The 18853-nt window shown below is 45.6% G+C and overlaps 3 protein-coding genes across 3 annotated transcripts in view; 2 read left to right on the forward strand and 1 right to left on the reverse strand.

Annotated features, from left to right (window-relative positions):
* Positions 1-18853, reverse strand: part of LOC128729435 (neurobeachin-like protein 1) — a 47207-nt gene that overhangs the window by 21693 nt on the left and 6661 nt on the right. The window contains exons 11-12 of the mRNA XM_053823051.1: positions 10158-10307; positions 9858-10015 (exon numbers count right to left, since the gene is read on the reverse strand). Coding sequence (XP_053679026.1) covers positions 9858-10015; positions 10158-10307 — 308 coding nt within the window. The remainder of the gene's footprint in view (positions 1-9857; positions 10016-10157; positions 10308-18853) is intronic.
* Positions 2809-8792, forward strand: LOC128721394 (cuticle protein 21-like). Its single transcript, XM_053815145.1, has 5 exons — positions 2809-2866; positions 2968-3177; positions 3248-3487; positions 5721-5744; positions 8219-8792. Exons 1-5 carry the CDS (start codon positions 2855-2857, stop codon positions 8504-8506), a joined length of 774 nt encoding a protein of 257 aa, XP_053671120.1. The 5' UTR covers positions 2809-2854; the 3' UTR covers positions 8507-8792.
* Positions 13222-18742, forward strand: LOC128721393 (uncharacterized). Its single transcript, XM_053815144.1, has 2 exons — positions 13222-13251; positions 16790-18742. Exons 1-2 carry the CDS (start codon positions 13222-13224, stop codon positions 18740-18742), a joined length of 1983 nt encoding a protein of 660 aa, XP_053671119.1.

Consider the following 18853-nt stretch of genomic DNA (forward strand, 5'->3'; position numbering starts at 1 on the left):
ATCTGATCAGCTCGGTGAATAAGAAAATTCGACAGAACTACATCCGCCGGAGACTGTTTACGACATACCGTGCGCTGGAGCGGTTGTCCCAGAGCGAGTTCAATCTCGATCGCCTCGAGGCAGCCGCGTTTGCCGCCACCAATCCCGGCCCAACGGAACTGATCGTGCCATCGAGCATGTCGAACGCGTCGGCCTCACCGGTGGGAGGAAAATCGACCAGCTCTCCGGGGCCACCACTGGGCGAGGTTGGTACCGTGCCGGAGCATGGTGCGGTGCTGACGTTGAAAAAATCCGGTACCAGTGGTGCCGGAACCGGTGCCAACCCACGCGGACACCACGGGCCCAAGAAAATCTCACCTAGAAACGACGAGCAGCTGCTGATGGGAGTGAAGCATCCGACAAAACGCGAGGTGTTACGCATCTTGATGAGAATCTACGACCCGTTGGGTCTCTTGGGTAATGTGCTAATGTTCCTGAAAGTTCTGCTTCAAGAGATCTGGCGTGCTAATGTCGGATGGGACGAAAAAATCAGCGGCCGTTTAGCGGAACAGTGGGAAAGGTGGATCACCATTTTACCCGACGTCTGTAAAATCAGAATACCAAGGTGCTATCGTCAGATAACGTCGACGCTGACTCGAAACATACAGCTGCACATATTCTGCGACGCGAGCGAAAATGGAATGGCAGCAGTTGCCTACTTCCGATTTGAAGAAGGTGGATCGATAGAATGCGCTCTTGTAGGGTCGAAAACTAGGGTAGCGCCCCTGCGATTTCTATCGATCCCTCGTTTAGAATTGCAAGCAGCAACTATCGGCGCCCGGCTTGCGAATACAATCATCAAGTCGCACCGCTTGAACATCACTCGAATAGCATATTGGACGGATTCACGTGACGTCATCTGTTGGTTACGGTCGGATCATCGCCGATATAGTCAGTTCGTAGCATTTCGAGTCGGAGAAATACTCGAGTCCACCAAACTCGACGATTGGCAGTGGCTGCCAACGAAGGTGAATGTAGCCGATGATGGTACGAAGTGGTCAAGAATTCCCGATCTGAGCGCCTCAAGCCGATGGCTCAAAGGACCGAGCTTTCTATGGCAGACGAAAAAGGAATGGCCAACTTCATCGACGCTACCGCATGATACGACGGAAGAACTACGCCGCAACCTCCTGCATCATTCCAGCACTAAATCACTTATTCAGATCGACCGATTCTCTAATTGGAACAGGCTGCTCAGATCTGTTGGATACGTTATTCGGTTTTCGAATAATTGTATGCACAGAAGAAACGGGAAAAAGACCACGACAGGACCGCTCACACAGGGAGAGTTGAAAACAGCAGAACGCGTAATTATAAAACAAATTCAACGAGAAGCGTTTTCAGGCGAGATCTGTCGACTAGAGAGCCGCGTAGTAAAACAGCATCCGTGGTCGAAACCCGTCGAAAAAAGCAGCGTGCTGTATAAACTCTCACCCAAGATCGACGAAAATGGCGTGCTGAGAATAAGTGGGCGTTTCGAAAACTGCCCTGGAATAGATGAGTCACTGCAGAAGCCAGTAATTCTACCGAGACGACACACAGGAACTGACTTACTGATACTTTACTACCACGTACGCTACCGACACTGTAATCATCAGACCGTTGTTAACGAACTGAGAGCCAGATACCACATACCGCGCTTGTTGACGGAATATAAGCGCGTCCGGAAAACCTGTCAGTATTGTCGCATTAGAAAGGCGACTCCTGAACCGCCGTTAATGGGAGGCATTCCCCAACAAAGGACGGCCATTCATCAGCGTGCATTCACGTACACTGGAATTGACTATTTCGGCCCAATGAACGTAGTAGTTGGACGTCGCCAGGAGAAACGTTGGGGAGTGATTTTCACTTGCTTGACGACACGAGCAGTACACCTAGAAATCGCTCACTCACTAACAAGTTCGTCCTGCATCTTAGCGATCCGTCGTTTTATTGCTAGACGAGGAGTTCCGCGCGAAATCATCAGCGATAGAGGGACAAATTTCGTAGGCTCATCGAGAGAGCTAAGGGAAGAGTAGTGGCTGTCGTCAGAGCCGCCGACGGACAGGTAAGGCGAGCAACTGTGCAGACCGCTAGCGGATTGATGGAACGACCTGCAACAAAAATAGCGGTGTTGGAAGTACGGAAGTAGACCGAGGATAGGCACGGTACAACCAAGCTTACCAAAGTAGACGGACTGATAAGGCGATAGGGAGTGCTGCCGAATTGTTTATCGAACAGATTGCGCACTTGAAATAGGGTAAATTGCCCATCCGAGCAAAGTACCGGGTGGGAGAATGTTACAGACAATTCGGCGCGTGTTTGTTTGTTTACCTGACGTAACGGCACTGACAGGTAGGAGACAGGATAAGAGTGCCGTTACCGAAGGGACAGGGAAACATCGCAGAGATGACGCGGTAAAAAACGGCCATCGCGAGGAGGCCATTGGATTTAAACGGATTTCAACGGAAAAACGCCAGAGAGAAGACGTGAATTTTTGTAACACCATCGCACCATCGCACCATCGCACCATCGCACCATCGCACCGCGCGCGTTTAAAGAACGACCCAACCGAATTAACTTGAATAAAGTGTTAGTGGAATCAGTTAAAAGAACACGTCAGTAGAATTTATTATTACGAACTTTAAGTTGGAGCCGAACTCCAACATGGCTACTTTCATGACCGCTAGAGCAACCCCTATCTATAGCATTATATACTGAACGGTTGGAAAGTAGGAGAGCATTTTGATATAAAAACCCGCTGATACCTTCGAAAATGTATCACAATCACTTTATCGGTCTAGCAAGAACAGTTGCCACCAAACCGTAGCTCAAAATGGCATTCAAAGTAAGTGTCTGTCAGGACCTCCAACAAGAAGCTAAATCGAATCCTTTTAGCAGGATGTCTCTGAGCCTCTCCCTGATTCATTCTTACGTGAATTTCCACAGTTCGCCGTCTTCGCCGCCATCGTGGCCGTCGCCAACGCCGTCGCCATCGGATACCCGGCCCCGCTGGGAGCCTACCACGCTCCTCTGGGAGCTTACCCCGCTGTGGCTAAGGTTGCCGCTCCTCTGGCTTACCCGGCCGTCGCCAAGGTTGCCGCTCCTTTGGCTGACTACGACCCCAACCCTCAGTACAGCTACAGTTATGCCGTCTCTGTAAGTTTGGGTAGTAATATTGGGAGCAGCGAACGTAAGAATTGAATTTTACATGCTTTTTTATCTACAGGACGCTCTGACCGGAGATAACAAGAACCAGCAGGAGTCTCGCTCGGGAGATGTCGTGACTGGATCCTACTCTCTGGTTGAGCCTGATGGCACCCGTCGCGTCGTTGAGTACACCGCCGATCCCGTCAACGGATTCAACGCCGTCGTCCACCGTGAGCCCCTGGCCGTCAAGGCTGTGGCCCCGATCGCCAAGTACGCTGCCCCGCTGGCCTACCCCGCCGTCGCCAAGGTTGCTGCCCCGGTCGCTCCCTACGGATACCCTGCCTACGGCAAGGCCATCCTTGGTTAAGTCCTCAGCATCGTCCCGTTATAGATACTATCCAGAACCGTTTCTTACGCCCAGTGCCTAATGCTCGCGCTTCTTGAAGTCATTAGTTAATGATTCCCTATATTTATTTATTTGCCTTCATCAATCTCTGCTCTCACTCCTTTCGTAACTTATGCTACACTCTGTTAGCAAATCCTTCATTCTCATTCTTGACCTTATCCTGCTTCTAATCGAAGATTTTTGTACATATGAAGACTAGCGGTCCAGCGGTACTGCTCTGCTCATGTCGGATTGAAATAATTTTCGTTCGACAATCACGTGATTTGATTGTGTGACTCGACGTGTTAAACTATTGTTACTGTTGTGCTTGTAGGAATAGTCAGCTTTATATTTGACGTAAATAAAAGCAACTTCTATAAAAGAAAATCCAGTATGTAATATATTTATTCATTTCACAACGATTTGTATTATCTCCTGGTTAACATGATAAACGGTGTTGTTTCTGCATAACCTTTTTGTAGTCCACATATTCCTTTGTATAATTGAGACAATACATAAATTTATAAAAATATGAATAAACAACATATAAGACATACAATAGTATACAATATAGTTCCTAATAACTTACAAAATGTATATTGAAATAGTGTAACGTTAGAGTCAACACAAATCAACATTATATGTACATCAAAAATAAAAATCGAAAAAATAAATAAATTATTAATGCACAGCACACTCTTGTTATTTCATTTTAAAGAAAATAATAGAGTAATTATAAAGTCTAAGCTCTTTTTCTAAGTCTAAGTCACTTAAAGTCTTTTTTAATTTTTTACCATTTCTTAATACATAATTTTAAAGAGAAGTAGAATATATTAAAACGAAAAACCTTTTTAAAAATGGTAATAACGTAGTAAGTAGTTCCTGTAGAATTGTTATTAAACAAAACATGATAAATATAAACTTTATGGTGTATAAAATATTTAAAAAAATAATTGAATAACAAGTAAACCATAACAAAATACATACTGTGTTAAAGTTATGCACTGGAAAAGAAAACAGAGTTATATTTAAAGGCACAACAGAATCGGAATGAATGGTATGCAGACATTCTTGGGACGCTTTTGAACCTTTCATCGATTGGATATCGTCCTATATTGGCCTTCCCGCGAAAACTGCACCCATTTTAGAGAAGAATTTTTCTGCGATCGAAATTCAAGAGCAATCGATATGTAGCGACCCAGTCGCATGCGCTCGTAATGGCACGCGTATCACAAGTGACCAATAAATTAAGATTTGGCAGTATAGTGCTCCCACCCAAGTACGCAACAACGGGTGCAATTGCATCAGGGAGCAGCCGTCCGGCTGATCGAGCCACGTTCTCTCTAGCGCTACGCACAAGGCGCAGCCTGTCGAATCAAGCCAGGGTAAGAGTATGTCGTACAGCATGCTCCACTTGGTTCAACGCAGCCCTGTTCAATACCGACGGACGCAAGACAGTGTCGGTAGTAAAAGTTCGAGCGCTGTCCAAATTATCGTTGATATTATTTTCCTTTAGTTATATGTTGTCTGCTTGTTATGTTATGTACGGGACATAACGGCGCAGAAAAAAATACACGATAAATCCAGTTGAACGGGAGAAAACGAGAAAAAACCAAAACCAACAAGAAATAGCTCATATCGGATTTGACCAATGGGTGGGTGCTTTTTCTCTAAACTCACCCCTAAAGTGCTACTCTAACGCGATCAAACCAGGGTGTGCGTGGCACGTTTAAGGATGGTTTGGGGTGCATTTATTTTTTTTTCGCTCGTCTTGCCCCTCCCGGCAAACAGAAATGGTTCCAGAACGGGTCAAGCGTTGCGTGCGAAGGGTTAGATCGACTTTTTAGTTTTCGTATATAAAGCAAAGCGAAAATTTGATTAGTACACATTCGTGAGGCACAGTTCTAACCGCACAAGACACACAGCAGCGAATGAAATAATGGCTCTCCGGGTAAGAAACAGATTAATCCAGGCTTACAGATCCGCCGTCGGACTCGGGATCAACCGAGCTACTGCTGACGATGTACTTCCGTTACAGTTTGCAGTTTTCGCCGCCTTCGTAGCCTGCGCCAGCGCGGTTGCTATCGGATATCCGGCTCCATATGGAGCTTACCCGGCTGTCGCCAAAGTAGCGGCTCCTCTGGCCGACTATGACCCCAACCCGCAGTACAGCTACAGCTACGCCGTCTCGGTAAGCTTTACAGCTTCGAGTATTACAGATCTAAGATGATCCGGAACTAGCAGGACTTTGAACGAATCCTTTATTTGCAGGATGCGCTGACGGGTGATAACAAGAGCCAGCAGGAGTCCCGCTCAGGAGACGTCGTAACCGGATCGTACTCTCTGATCGAACCTGATGGCACCCAGCGCCTGGTCGAGTACACCGCCGACCCCGTCAACGGATTCAACGCCGTAGTGCATCGTGGTGCTGGCGTGGTTAAAGCTGTGGCCCCGGTTGCCAAGATTGCTGCACCGTTCGGATATCCGGCCGTCGCCAAGGTTGCTGCCCCGTTGGCCCATCCGCTGTACGGATAAGCGACAAGTTACGTCAACAGCATAATGGAAGCATCCCCAAGCTAGTAATTTATGACCCTGTTTGTCCCTCATCCGTCTTTCTGTCCTTTCCTTCCAAATCCCGTTGCACGTGCTCGAAAACAAAAGAAGCACATTTCTTTGACATATTTGTTTGACTGTGTGACTGAATAAAGTGCAAAATAAAATACTATCTAAAATATATGTTGAATTTTAAATGATTTTTTATGAAATATTTTCATATATGCGTATGAACAGTTGAAAATTATAATCCACTCCATGTTGTTTTCGTTTATGACTACAACTTTCATTACTTGCATAAGAGCTTATTTATAAGTTAATTAGTTTGTACAATTACAATTAATTTTCTAAGACCAGCCACAAGGCAAAATTAATTAATTATTGAAGCAACGCGATCTTATACTTGCACGTATTATTTAGTATAGCAGACACAAAATATGGAGAAAGTTAGTTAGTTATTTATTTAAGAACAGGCTGACCGTATTTAGATTTGAATAATTATTAGTGAGCTGAAAGGCATTTCCTCCCGACAGCCGCAGAGAGCCTTATCCCGGGCTGACACGGTTAAGTATGGAGAAAGTTATTTTTGGAACATTTCCAATCAAAATAATATAATTCTCAAATGCAAAAGTAATGTGACGACCGAAAACATGCATAAAATGAAAAAATCTAACAAAAATAAAGCGCAGATTGCTTCGCGCCCAAATTATCTCGTTACACGACTAATTATCACATGAAAGTAAACGCCATCGACGCGCACGCGCAATAAAGTGGAAATTTTGCAGCCCTTGCCGAAGCGTGTCTACGTTGGGTCGTATCGGTTGCGTTTATTTGTTCGCTCCTTTACCGATCGCGATCAGCCGCCCTTCGCATGATCAAGACCTACCCGCGAAAATGGGGACATCAAGCGGACCACCACCTGCGCAGCACCTTGCATCGGAGGGTGACTCGCATTTCATTGAAAAAGCACGGATTCTAGACGCCCTGACGCATTTTCAAAGGCACTCAATCGACTCGACATTTCGACCAATCGACCACTCCCCCACTTTATGCGAGTAAAACGCACACCACCAGCCATCCTCCCAAAGCCACCCGGTGGTGAACGTGGGAAGTTTCGAAGAGTTTTGCCGACGAACTCGAGTGAATGGACGAACGTGGTGTAAACTTTGCGAAAATTGGATCTCCACGAGAGCAAACGCTCCATATCCAAGTGAAACCGGCGCTCATACTACTATCTGAGTGCACCACACCGCCCCTAGGCACTATTTGACCGCGTAAAACGTGAACTTGTGAACCTCCGTCATTGCAAGACCTTTCCAGTCCTCCCGTCATCTCCAAGCAGCTCGCGCCACCCAACGAGTGCAAGTGAGTGAACATTTTGATAACCTAGCTGGCAAGTCTGGCAAGTTATCCAGCGAATGCAACCTACCCTGTTTTACCTGGGCGTGAGCGAACGAGATGCAGCGCCTGCACAGCAACGCCCAGACGTGCACCATGGGAAACAATTTTAGTGGGTACATAAAAAATAACGAAACAGAATGCATCATCGTAGTGATTGTGGGCCGTCGTCGAAGCTGAGCTAGTTTCAGCGCGCAAGGATTTTGCGATATAAAAAGGAGTGCACGCGGCTCTCAAGAACATAATCAGCATACGGTTGTCAAACAGTCAACACCAGCCCAACCCACCCATCTCGAAATGGCATTCAAAGTAAGTTTCATTTGCCAGGACAAAGCTTAAGGATTACGGTTACATTCAGGGATAAACCTATTGGGCATGATGTTATCATAGTTTAGATAATGCTAAGCAAAATACATCCAATCTATTCTCTTCACAAAGTTCGCCGTCTTCGCCGCCATCGTGGCCGTCGCCAACGCCGTCGCCATCGGCTACCCGGCCCCACTGGGAGCTTATCACGCTCCTCTGGGAGCTTACCCCGCCGTGGCCAAGGTTGCCGCTCCAGTCGTTGCCAAGGTTGCTGACGACTACGACCCCAACCCGCAGTACAGCTACAGCTACCACATTGCCGTAAGTGTTGCTTCTTTACTGTGCCAGAACGGCTTGGTTTAGAATTACTCGAACATCAGTGAACAATGAGATCCTTCCCCGTCACAGGATGCCCTGACCGGAGACAACAAGGAACAGCAGGAGTCTCGCTCGGGAGATGTCGTGACTGGATCCTACTCTCTGGTTGAGCCTGATGGCACCCGTCGCGTCGTTGAGTACACCGCCGATCCCGTCAACGGATTCAACGCCGTCGTCCACCGTGAGCCCCTGGCCGTCAAGGCTGTGGCCCCGATCGCCAAGATCGCTGCCCCGCTGGCTTACCCCGCCGTCGCCAAGGTTGCTGCCCCGATCGCTCCCTACGGATACCCCGCCTACGGCAAGGCCATCCTTGGTTAAATCGCACCCAACGCTAAACCATGATAGATTAGGCGCGATTCGATCGGTTTTCTGATAGAATTACGCCCTCATTCAGCTAACATGACCACGTGCCACGAAGAACTAATCGAAGTACACAAAACAAAAACTCTATTGTAAATAGTAGCGCAAATGCTCGAAGCATCAACCAACGATCCCACGCCATAGCGGATGTTAACGGATGGATGGATCAGAGACATTGACAATGTTTGACTGTGTTTGACTTATGTTGTTTTCTAGTTCTAGTACAATAAACCAGCACCGTAATTGCTCGTGAAAGAGAAAAACAAATTCAATGCGTTGCGATTGTTTCTACCTAATTGAGTTGTGTCAACCGGAGCCAACTTTCGACTTTACGGTCACGAAAGAAAAATGGCAAATTATCGTCATGAAAATCCGATTGATGGGAAAGTGAAAAGCTTGTTATCGCACACATTTTGCTAGCACATTGCCATAATTAAATCTAATGAATTGGCAAACGGAAGCGGATGGGTGAGATGCTCCTTATCTAATTAATAAACGCAAAAAATGGTTGCACTTAGTTAGCAAACCTAAGGTTGATATAATGAAAAAAAATGAAGCATAATAGCAACAAAAACTTATACAACGATGTACAACTTGATTTTAAATATATTACATACAATGGAATATATAATGGGAACATTAAGTTTAGTCACGAATGATTTTTATATATATAAAAGATTAAATATTGAATATCGAATGAATATCATGTTTACGCGCTTCAAAAAGTGGATTTAATATATTTAAAACAGCCGATTTATTGATATCGTATAAATGCTCGGAATCATAGCATTTCTTGGGCTATTTCTGAGTTTTCACAATCACACAATTACCGTTCACCCACATGACAGCATGAAATGTTACTTCAAAAAGTTTGTGGCCTTTCAAGAAGTTTTGACACATAAATTATTCCCCCTTTTTTCTTCACACTTGAACCTGGCCGATTGACATTTTTTCTAGGTCGCTAGCGTGAATGTGTGTCTACCAAGATGCTGCCCTTTCACATTGCCCGACAGCAAATTCCCGTAACACAGGCAATTGACAGCATAATGAGTTGAGCGAATGAACGAACCCGACGCCAATCGATGGGCGACATGCAGAATTTAGGGTCAGGAAGGACGAACGTCCGCCTGCGGATGTTCACGCTTACGTCACCTTTTGGAAACCGGTAGCATGTTTATTCTAAGTCGCTACCATCAACCCATCATAATTCGGTCATCCTTCACGAATGTACGCTGCATTCAGTCGTACGTCATGAAGATGAATGCAAAAGGTACACATCAGTTAATCGCAATTATGTTTCGGTACTCACTGTTTCGCCCAGGCTCCTTTTGGTCCGTATAGAAACCGCTGCAAATACAGCCAGCGGCGGTCCGTGTTAGCTTCCTTCGCCTTGCGTTGAGTTTGCTGTATGCTGAGGCGGGCATTCTCCTCCGATTGACGTATCCGACAGGGCACCAGTATTCGTTCCTGGAGATGTGCGAGGAATAAAGTTATCATTTTTTGAACGTTGCTTCCTTTTCATTGCGCTAGCGTTCTCTGATTCTTTTTGGAAGCATGAAATACCTTTACTGTATCAGTAAAGCGTCAGTTGCATGTCGTTGTACGTTACCTGAAATTTTCGACGACTTTCCATCTGTAGCTTAGCTCTGCGCTGCGACGACAGTTTGCACGACTCGTAGCACTCGGCCCAAAAAGTGTTCAACGGTTCCCAGAGCGTATTGGATAGGTCTTTCTGATACGATGTGAATAGTGGTTTAATCTGTGGAGAAACAACGTAACACATGGAACCACGTGAGCACAGACGATGCAAGTTACATATCAATGAATATGCTATGAAAACCCATCAATCTATTCCCGAATGCTGTAAAACTTCCGTGATGCACTATCGCGAATCAATGGAAAACGGCAACAACGCAAAGCTTGCCACTCTACAGTCACATTCAGTCGGCATTACGAAGGGTAACCTTTAAACGTATCACGAGCTGGTAGGGCCAAACTCCAACCTGGTGGAAAAAGTCGCTACAATCGGAAACGACGATATGCACACCAAAACCCTCTGCATACCATTCCACAGCAAACCGGTGGTCTAACGACGCCGAGACCTACACCATCAGAAGAAGGTGGACCTTTCTTATTCCACAAATAGTGTGCGATTAGGGTGCAACTCTACGGCACTGGCGCAGGCACATTACCGAGGATTGGTACGCGGCAGCGAAAGTGCACTTCCGCCTAAGAATGCCCTTCCCAAGACGGTTTCGTATACGAGATGCACTTGCCTGATGCCAACCGTGATCGTGCAGCGACCAACGTCAATGGGACTATTGATTAGCTTCTGCATGCGCAGCTGTGCCGCACCGCTCACGACGACAACGGATACGATCCGCGGATATAATCATCATCCAGCATCCAACAAACCGGTCTCCAGGTGGATGAGCCTTGGCCAGAAAAAAACCGACCGTGATGTTTCCAATGCAATTGAGTAGGAAGTAGGAAGCTTCTGCAAACGTGTTTGCTGCTAATTAAAGGCTCTGCCGAACCTTGTCAAAGACTCGACGAGCATAATTCCACTGCTCTGTACCCTCCTATTGACTGATCGATGATCGATCGGTACATGCACAGTCACAAAGTGTTATGTTTGTAACGCGTCACAAAAACCAAACCTGAGCGGTCCTAGCTATCAACGAGAGTTTGATCGATGATGGACCATTAATGCCGAGCGTTTTTATTAGGACGTATTTATCAGTTGAAAAATGCTCAAAGGCAGGATTAAATTTAAAAAAAATGATCTAAGCAGCAGACTTCTTTTTAGCCGACATTTAAATATCGGTCGAACCGGACCGTAAGCTATGCCGATCCCGTTTCAGATCCGTTTCAGTGCGGCTCTCAATTAACCGCAACGATTCCGCAATTCCACACGATACCAGTTTACTGGGACGAATCTCCACAGTTGGTATTTCGGAGCCGCTTCCCGTTCCTAACCTCTGCAGAGGGAGCCTGTGGTTTCGTTCCGCTTCCTGCAAGGGCTCTTTCGTTTCTTTCTCTCCAGCCAAGAAAAGAAATCTACAGTCGTCGGTGGATGGTTGATTCAATTCAAATTTTGACACCTTAAGCCAAGTTCAAGGCTTTGCGATCCTTCACCAGGCGCTAAGGAAAGTTGGTGGTAATTCCTTAGCTAGCAGCGTGGTGGATCTGCGTTCAAGCTTGAGCTGACAACTTTCGATTTTTACTCACTGATCGGCAGAAATGTGTCACAATTCGAGCCTGTGGTTGAGTATGAATTTCGAGCACATACAGGAATGGTGGTAGCGCGTTCGGTGCCGCGTTTATGAAGGAAAGTGCCTTTGTCCCACTGGGAAAGTAATACCCAGATGGTCGCAGAAAAGGCGAGATATTTGTAATTTATATTCGAAACATTTGCTTACGACAAAAAGGATCGAGTACAAAATGTTGGACAAAAAATAATTACATATCCAAATATGATACATATATTTAGAAAATTTACATTTCATTTATGCAAGAGCATAATCATAAAACAAAGATATGCTTTTCTAGGCCTACTTTCAAGCTCAATGCTTAAAGCTCCTCGATCTTTAAGCATTTTGTAGGAATCAGATAATAGCCCTAATTTTTAAATTTATTCAGATTATCAAACCTAAACCTTCATTACAGGCCTAGCAAACGTAACAAATGGGATGTTACACGCGGAAAGCAAACAGATCCGGAAAAACTTCGAGTGCTGCCAACCATAAAGCAAGATTTGGTGGGTATGTTTCTCACTCACATGAGCTTAAACATACAGCCGCTTCTGCTCGGTCTCCGGCACTCGTTTTTCACCATCCATTTCTCGTTCATTCTGTCTCATTTCGGAAGCTTATTCTCTCATCCGTTTTCTTCGGGGTGATCACGCCGTGGATACCGATGCTCGCGAGCGGCGTGCAATGGAGGGCGCGTGATCGTCGCACAGTGGAGTATTTTCTCCCAGCGCTTCCTAGGAAAGGAGGAAAGGTGAACGGCTTTCCGAGACATGCCATTTCTTTCAAAGCTCGCGTCGCGCCACCTTTCCCCAAGCGGGAACCCAGCTGTCGGGTATCTAGACGGGGTGTCTTGTGCCATCTCACCCTCACGGAACGACGCACCCGAGGAGGCGCTACCCACCAGCGCCCGCTCGGGCGGAAGCCGGTTCGGATCGAGCGCGGCGAGAGTAGCGTTTGGAAATTTATAAAAGAAGATCCTCCCCAGCCTGGGTTGGTTAGTTTCGCAATGAAAGTGGAAAAACGCAGACAGCACACTTCGGCTCCCGCGTAGCGATATCTGGCCCTGGCACAGTCGCGGCCCTCACAGGGGACGGAAAAGAAGAAACCTAGATCGCGTCTGCAGGCGGAGAAACTAGGTGAAAAATAAACACGAAACCGGGAAAAGTGCGATTTGCGCCTTGCTGCACTATCGTCAACTAAGAAAAGTGCAACACAGAGAATCGGCTACAGGGAAAGTGTTTTACGAAATTATCAAGATTAAGTGAAGTGAATATTATCGTTGCAGTGACGCTGTGCCAGACTCGTTTGTGAATAAGTAGAATTAGTTTCGAATTTTTCGTCGTCACGCAAATTTGCGTGTTATTGCACATAAAACCTACCTAACGTCTTCAGCGAAACCTAAGATCTTCGAGCCGCATGATGTCCTGTTGGCAGCAACTGCTTTTGTTGGTAAATATTTACGTTTTCTTTATGTTTTGATGTGAAATGTTCAAGAAAAGTTCAGTCCACATAACAAACGGAACGAAAGATGCACCGATGGTTAACAGGTGGTTAGCATTTTACAACAACCTCCCAGTGTTTGTTCGGGTGATCTCGTAATTAATTCGATCGCACCGTGCTAGCGCCTGGAAGTGTTGATGGACGTGTGGGCAATAAAAAAAAACAACTAATATTTCCGCGCACGATCGTCGAATTGAACCTGGTAACGGAATAGACCACATTTATGGCCGGTATGTGCTGGCCGGCGTTAATGCTTTCGATAAGTATTGGCCTAAAGATTGAGGCCCCAATATTGCCAGTATGATGCCGCAAAAAGCCGCTATTAGAAACCGACAGCACGCCCCGGCCCCTTATCATTCCCGGCCACGAATGTGGCTGCAGAAGAAAGTTTTCGGTTGCCATTGTCTCGGTTGCCAGCGATCACGCGTGCATAAACAACGGGGTTCAAAGTGCCATTTGTCTTGCGAACCATTGTGGAGCACTGCGAATATAATTTCCTAGCGGAAGGAAATTAAGGCTACGATTGCAATGTTGCACCAGCTTTTACTATCCCCGCGTGGCTGCTTCACCGTTGCAGCTGAAACTGATTGTTTCAACAGCTCATTAACAATTTCACGCTTTGAATGGGTACCAGTTGATATTGAAACGAATTAAATCTGGGATGCCCAAGACGGCTGCTACAATTTTTCAACAATTACTTTATAACCGAGCATAAGTTAACAAAGTGCACTTTAGTGCAATTTAATTATATACGTCGAATTAAATAATTAGATAATTTTTAATAAACTTCATGTTAAACTAAAAAAATATTAAGATTATATATTTTACCAAAAATATGTGGGCATCTTGTAGGCAAATAACATTGAAAATGCTGCCAAACATAAAGGAATGTGATCTATTAATTGTATAAAGCCTATTGTTGTTCATTGTACAAAGATGCATAAACACCAACATTATCGCTAAGGCGACCTGCATCATAGCAAGAACATCCTCCATATTTATGGATATTTTATGTAAACCTACACGGTACGTTTGTGAGCAAACAGGGAGATAAATGGCTCGCCCCAAAACCACCTTACCCATTTAGGGCCGAGGGTTTCAAATCGCCCATCTTCCGAATACCGTTACGTGCTGCGTTAACAAACTGACAACTTTATTCAATATCTTTAGCAGCATCGAACTAACGAAACCACTTAAGATGCTTTGCTACGCCACATTACCGCGCATAACATTTGACCTGGAAACTCCCTTTGACGCGGCTCGGCTGGAGTATTTTGAAGGGCACTCTAGCTGGCACTAGGTTTACATAATTCGTGGAAAATACGGAAGACGTAGGCTACGTTTGGTGGCCGGAACCAAATGCTATAACCAGTTCCAGCAGCTGTTCCGATAACAGTACCAAAGAGTTGTTTAGTTTGGTCATGCGAGATAAAAATGAAAACATCAACGGACTTTCTTAATCTTGCATTTTTTTATTTTATGTGCCCTCAATGGCCCATCGCTAAACTACCGATTAAACAAAACGATCGAGTCGAGAACATGCCACGCGATAAAGTTTAAATTAGAGTCCGGCGGCTAGACTCAAAACTTAATTCCCCACAATGTTACATTATGCTGAATTCAACCAAGCCATACCATCAAATATATCACACCGATTTCCGTACTTCGTTTGCCACTTTCCATCCTCATATTAAGAAGCTCTGCTCAACCTATGGAGAGGTTCATCTAATTCATTGCTTCTTGCAGAGTTTACGATTAGCATAATTTGAACATGGCAGGCACCCTACTCAATGGGATTTTTTTTGTATGACTGAATTGCAAGGTGGGAAAGCCAAGTGCGTGATTTTAAACGCACGGATTTGGATTTGGATATCTGTAGCTTTTATGGGCATTTTCAGCTTTCACTCAAGTGCATAATAATGACATAGCTCCTCACGCCTCGCGCACCTGAGACCTTATCTTTCATCAGCATATTTTTCTGCTCGTATGCAGCTCGAAGCTCATTGCTGTTTAACTATTCAATTATCCACCTTAGTAGCAAGTACCGTTGCAGATAAATGAGAGACGTGATGAACGAAAAAAGATCCCAAAATGACGGAAAAGGCACATTGGCTGATCAATAGATTTGAACACGATAGTGCACTAAGAAGCAAAAAAATGCATTTATTACATCAAGTACAAGACCTTCAATAGAAAAAAATTCATACATTTCCCATAACAATTTCACTTATGGGTTCTGAGCCATAAGCCCCTAAATAGTTGATTTATTTGCATACTTTAAGATGCATGGTAATAGAAATTAATCAAATTATGCTTGAGTTATTCGTGTACCTTCGTTCAATTTCTGACAACCGCTTTGGGAGCAACCGAGAACTGCTTTAAGAGTTACTGGGATACATTGCTACAAACACCTCTGCGGTATGGTTCTGCAACCCTTGCATATCTATGCGTTATCTTACGCACCGCAAGCGAGATTATCTCCCACAACCTTAGCCACATACCTTGACCACATTGGCCGACGCACAATTACTAGCAATCAAACATGGCCAACTATCACAACAGCCCGATCGCCTCGCCAGCTACCAGTGCTGCGGTGGAAATCGAAAGTCGAAACGATCATTTTCATCCGTAGCCGCAGCAACCCAAACCAGTTTTCCTTCTTCGTGTCCAGCTGCAGAAGAAAAACTTGTACACCCTTCGATCCATCCGCGTATCCGTCGGACAAGTTGTCGCCAGGGAGCCCGTGGAAAGGCGACGCTGGAGAAAAAGTAAAAACCCTTAAAACCCACGCCGAGCCCATGCACACGCATGCTTGGGCCCGGGCGGCTCCCTCAAAAATTACCGTCACCTGGCCGTGGCGTCGGCTGCCAGCCTAAACGTCCACGAGACGGGCTGGGCCGGATGGCCTCCTTCTATCGTGACTTCTGCACCGACGGTCACAGCTCGCGTGAACGATAGGCATATGATGGTGTTGATGGTGGCAATGGGGAGCGGGTCACCTTTGGTGGTTAGTGCGGATCGGGTAATTTATGTTCGAAATTCTAACGCTGCCCTCCAAGCACAATATGCCGCCTCTGTGCGAAGCCAGGCGAGCACAAAGATACATTCACCAACCATCTTGGTCGGCGTTACCTTCGCGTGCCGGCGAAAGGTGCGTAAAGGATTTTTCTCGGTCATTCGATCGGTCTAGTCAGTGTCGATTGGGTGTGACCGCTATGTACGGTTGGTGTTAGAAAAGTTGAATTGCATTCGATCGACAAGAATCCATCCAATAAGCATGAGATATGTAGGATATATCATACCTCCTCTCTCTCTCTCTCTTTCTCTCTGGCACTCAATTTGGGTTTATCACATGCGAGCGGTGTCTAGAACACATTCCGCATGCATATAATAGTCTTTAAATTGCCGAAATATAAAATACATAACAAATGTACTACAACACATTGTCACTTGGATTTACATACATATATACATTTCTATTTCACAGCTTTGTATAGCTCTTGTAGTAGCGGAGGAAGCCAACCAAGCTAACGATTCCAGCAAAGAGAATGATTCGTCCATCGAATCACTTCCCGTGCCTGCCGCACTACACCGTCAAAAGCGCCATGAAGTTGAAATCCATCGTGTTATCAAACGTCGCCCAAAGTTACCACCACCACCTCGAGGCCGTAAACCGCGACCACCGCGAAGACCCGGCTCTAAGCCTCGTGTCAAGTACGGGCCTCCAAACGTAAACTATCCTCCTATAACTCGCTACGTACCCCAAAACATAGATGACCCGTTCAGTTCCGGCTTTGAAACGTCGTTCGTGGACCATCCAGGATCCTTTGGAGAGCCACCGGCAGGCTACGGATCTCCAATTCATCCGTCGCCGACCTTTGGGTCACCACCGTTTGCATACGGACAAACTATCACAAGCTACGAAGGTTCCTCCTACGGAAAACCCAGCTACGATGGTTCATCAGCTTTCGGAAAGCATAGCTATCAAGGAGGATCGTCTTCTTCGTCATATGGAAAGCCTAGTTACGAAATCTCCGACTTTGATGGAATTTTTTCAAAGACAACCTTTGGAAATGGTCCTAGCTCGTTTGAATCGAAAGTTCCTTCATTCCTGGATTCGTCCAGCTTCGATGGATTTTCTGGTAGCAAACATTCACACAATATTGGTGGCTACTCTCATAGCTATTCACATTCAAACAACAAGCAGCCGTCGTTCGCAGATTCTACCTCGATAAACACGTACACTACACCATCCGGAAAAGGTAACATATACTCTGACAGCTCATCCTCCTTCGGAGACATCGGTTCCAAGCACCAACTGCCATTGGAGACATACAGGAAAGACCCGTACAAGACACCGGTCACATCCTACGAGGTACCATCGAATCCCAAATCGAACCTTTTCGAGCCATCCAAAGACTTCGACACATCCTATAAGCGATCACCGCACAACGGTGGCGTAAGCTCGACACATTCGACCTCTCATAGCTCTATCGGTGCAAGCGAAGAAGAGTACATACCCAGTCTACCAACACGCTACGATCAGGATCAATTCCACACGCCAACGAAAACCAACCCCAACAAGCCATCGATCAACACACTTCAGACCATTAGTGGGGGAGATGATCATTTCACTTCATTCACATCGTACTACGATGGAGCATCAGAATCGCAGAAGGTGCCAGTCAAGAGCAAACAGCCACTTTCCTTCGGTCAAGACTCATCCGACGAACAGTTTTCTTCAACAAATAGCGGGAGTAAGCGCATCAAGAACCGCCGAAAGAAGAAACCTAAAATTCCAGATTCAGCGATCGCTCATAATCTAGACACGGACGATTTGAGAGATGCATTTGGATCAAGTTCCGATTTCCACCAAGTAGCCATCGACGCAGACGAATTTCTCGATTTTGAGCCTAAGAAACAGATTAAACATTCCAAACCCGCGGGCGTAACCTTGCCACGTTCTGAAGATTCACATCCATCTAATTTTGTACTACTTTCGTCACAAAATAAACCCACTTCCACCAAGAGCATTGGAGAGTCCAATAAGCAACGGTCACCTCCAACGACCCAAGTAACCGCAAGCAAATCGGTAGAATATGATACGACAAACACAGACTTAAGTTACCTTCAAACCAACCCCTCTAACTTTGGCCATCGACCATCCAAACCGATAGGGCTTGAAGATCTCAATATCCTATCCATTCAAAAATCAAACTCGAAAAGTTACTACGGCGGATCTAGTCCAGGACATGGCAGTAGTTTTCAACCAACAAGAAGGAGAGATATGCAGCACTACCGTAGCGCTCCGAGCAGCTTAGACTACACGATGCTCGATGAAGACGAAGAGGAAAATTACGACGAAATTAGTGACATCGGAACGCGATCAAGGGGAAATCGAAAAAAGAAAGACCTATCAGATAAAACAATAGACATATAGATTCTAAGACAAACGTTACGAATCATAACAATTTACCAGGGCGATTCTTTAGAGTAAGTAAGAGATAAGCGTTGTTTCAACACTGTTTTTCGTTGTAGATTACTATTGGAT

Source organism: Anopheles nili, chromosome 2, assembly GCF_943737925.1.
Source record: "Anopheles nili chromosome 2, idAnoNiliSN_F5_01, whole genome shotgun sequence".
Taxonomy (NCBI): Eukaryota; Metazoa; Arthropoda; class Insecta; order Diptera; family Culicidae; genus Anopheles; species Anopheles nili.

What these genes read in the sequence shown, in the direction of transcription:
- LOC128721394 (XM_053815145.1), top strand. An exon ending in GCTACAGTTATGCCGTCTCT is followed by an intron (nt 3,178 to 3,247) that starts GTAAGTTTGGGT and finishes TTTTATCTACAG; the next exon opens with GACGCTCTGACCGGAGATAA. An exon ending in GCTACAGCTACGCCGTCTCG is followed by an intron (nt 5,745 to 8,218) that starts GTAAGCTTTACA and finishes TCCCCGTCACAG; the next exon opens with GATGCCCTGACCGGAGACAA.
- LOC128721393 (XM_053815144.1), top strand. Translation starts at nt 13,222, where the DNA reads ATGTCCTGTTGGCAGCAACTGCTTTTGTTG. An exon ending in GGCAGCAACTGCTTTTGTTG is followed by an intron (nt 13,252 to 16,789) that starts GTAAATATTTAC and finishes TCTATTTCACAG; the next exon opens with CTTTGTATAGCTCTTGTAGT.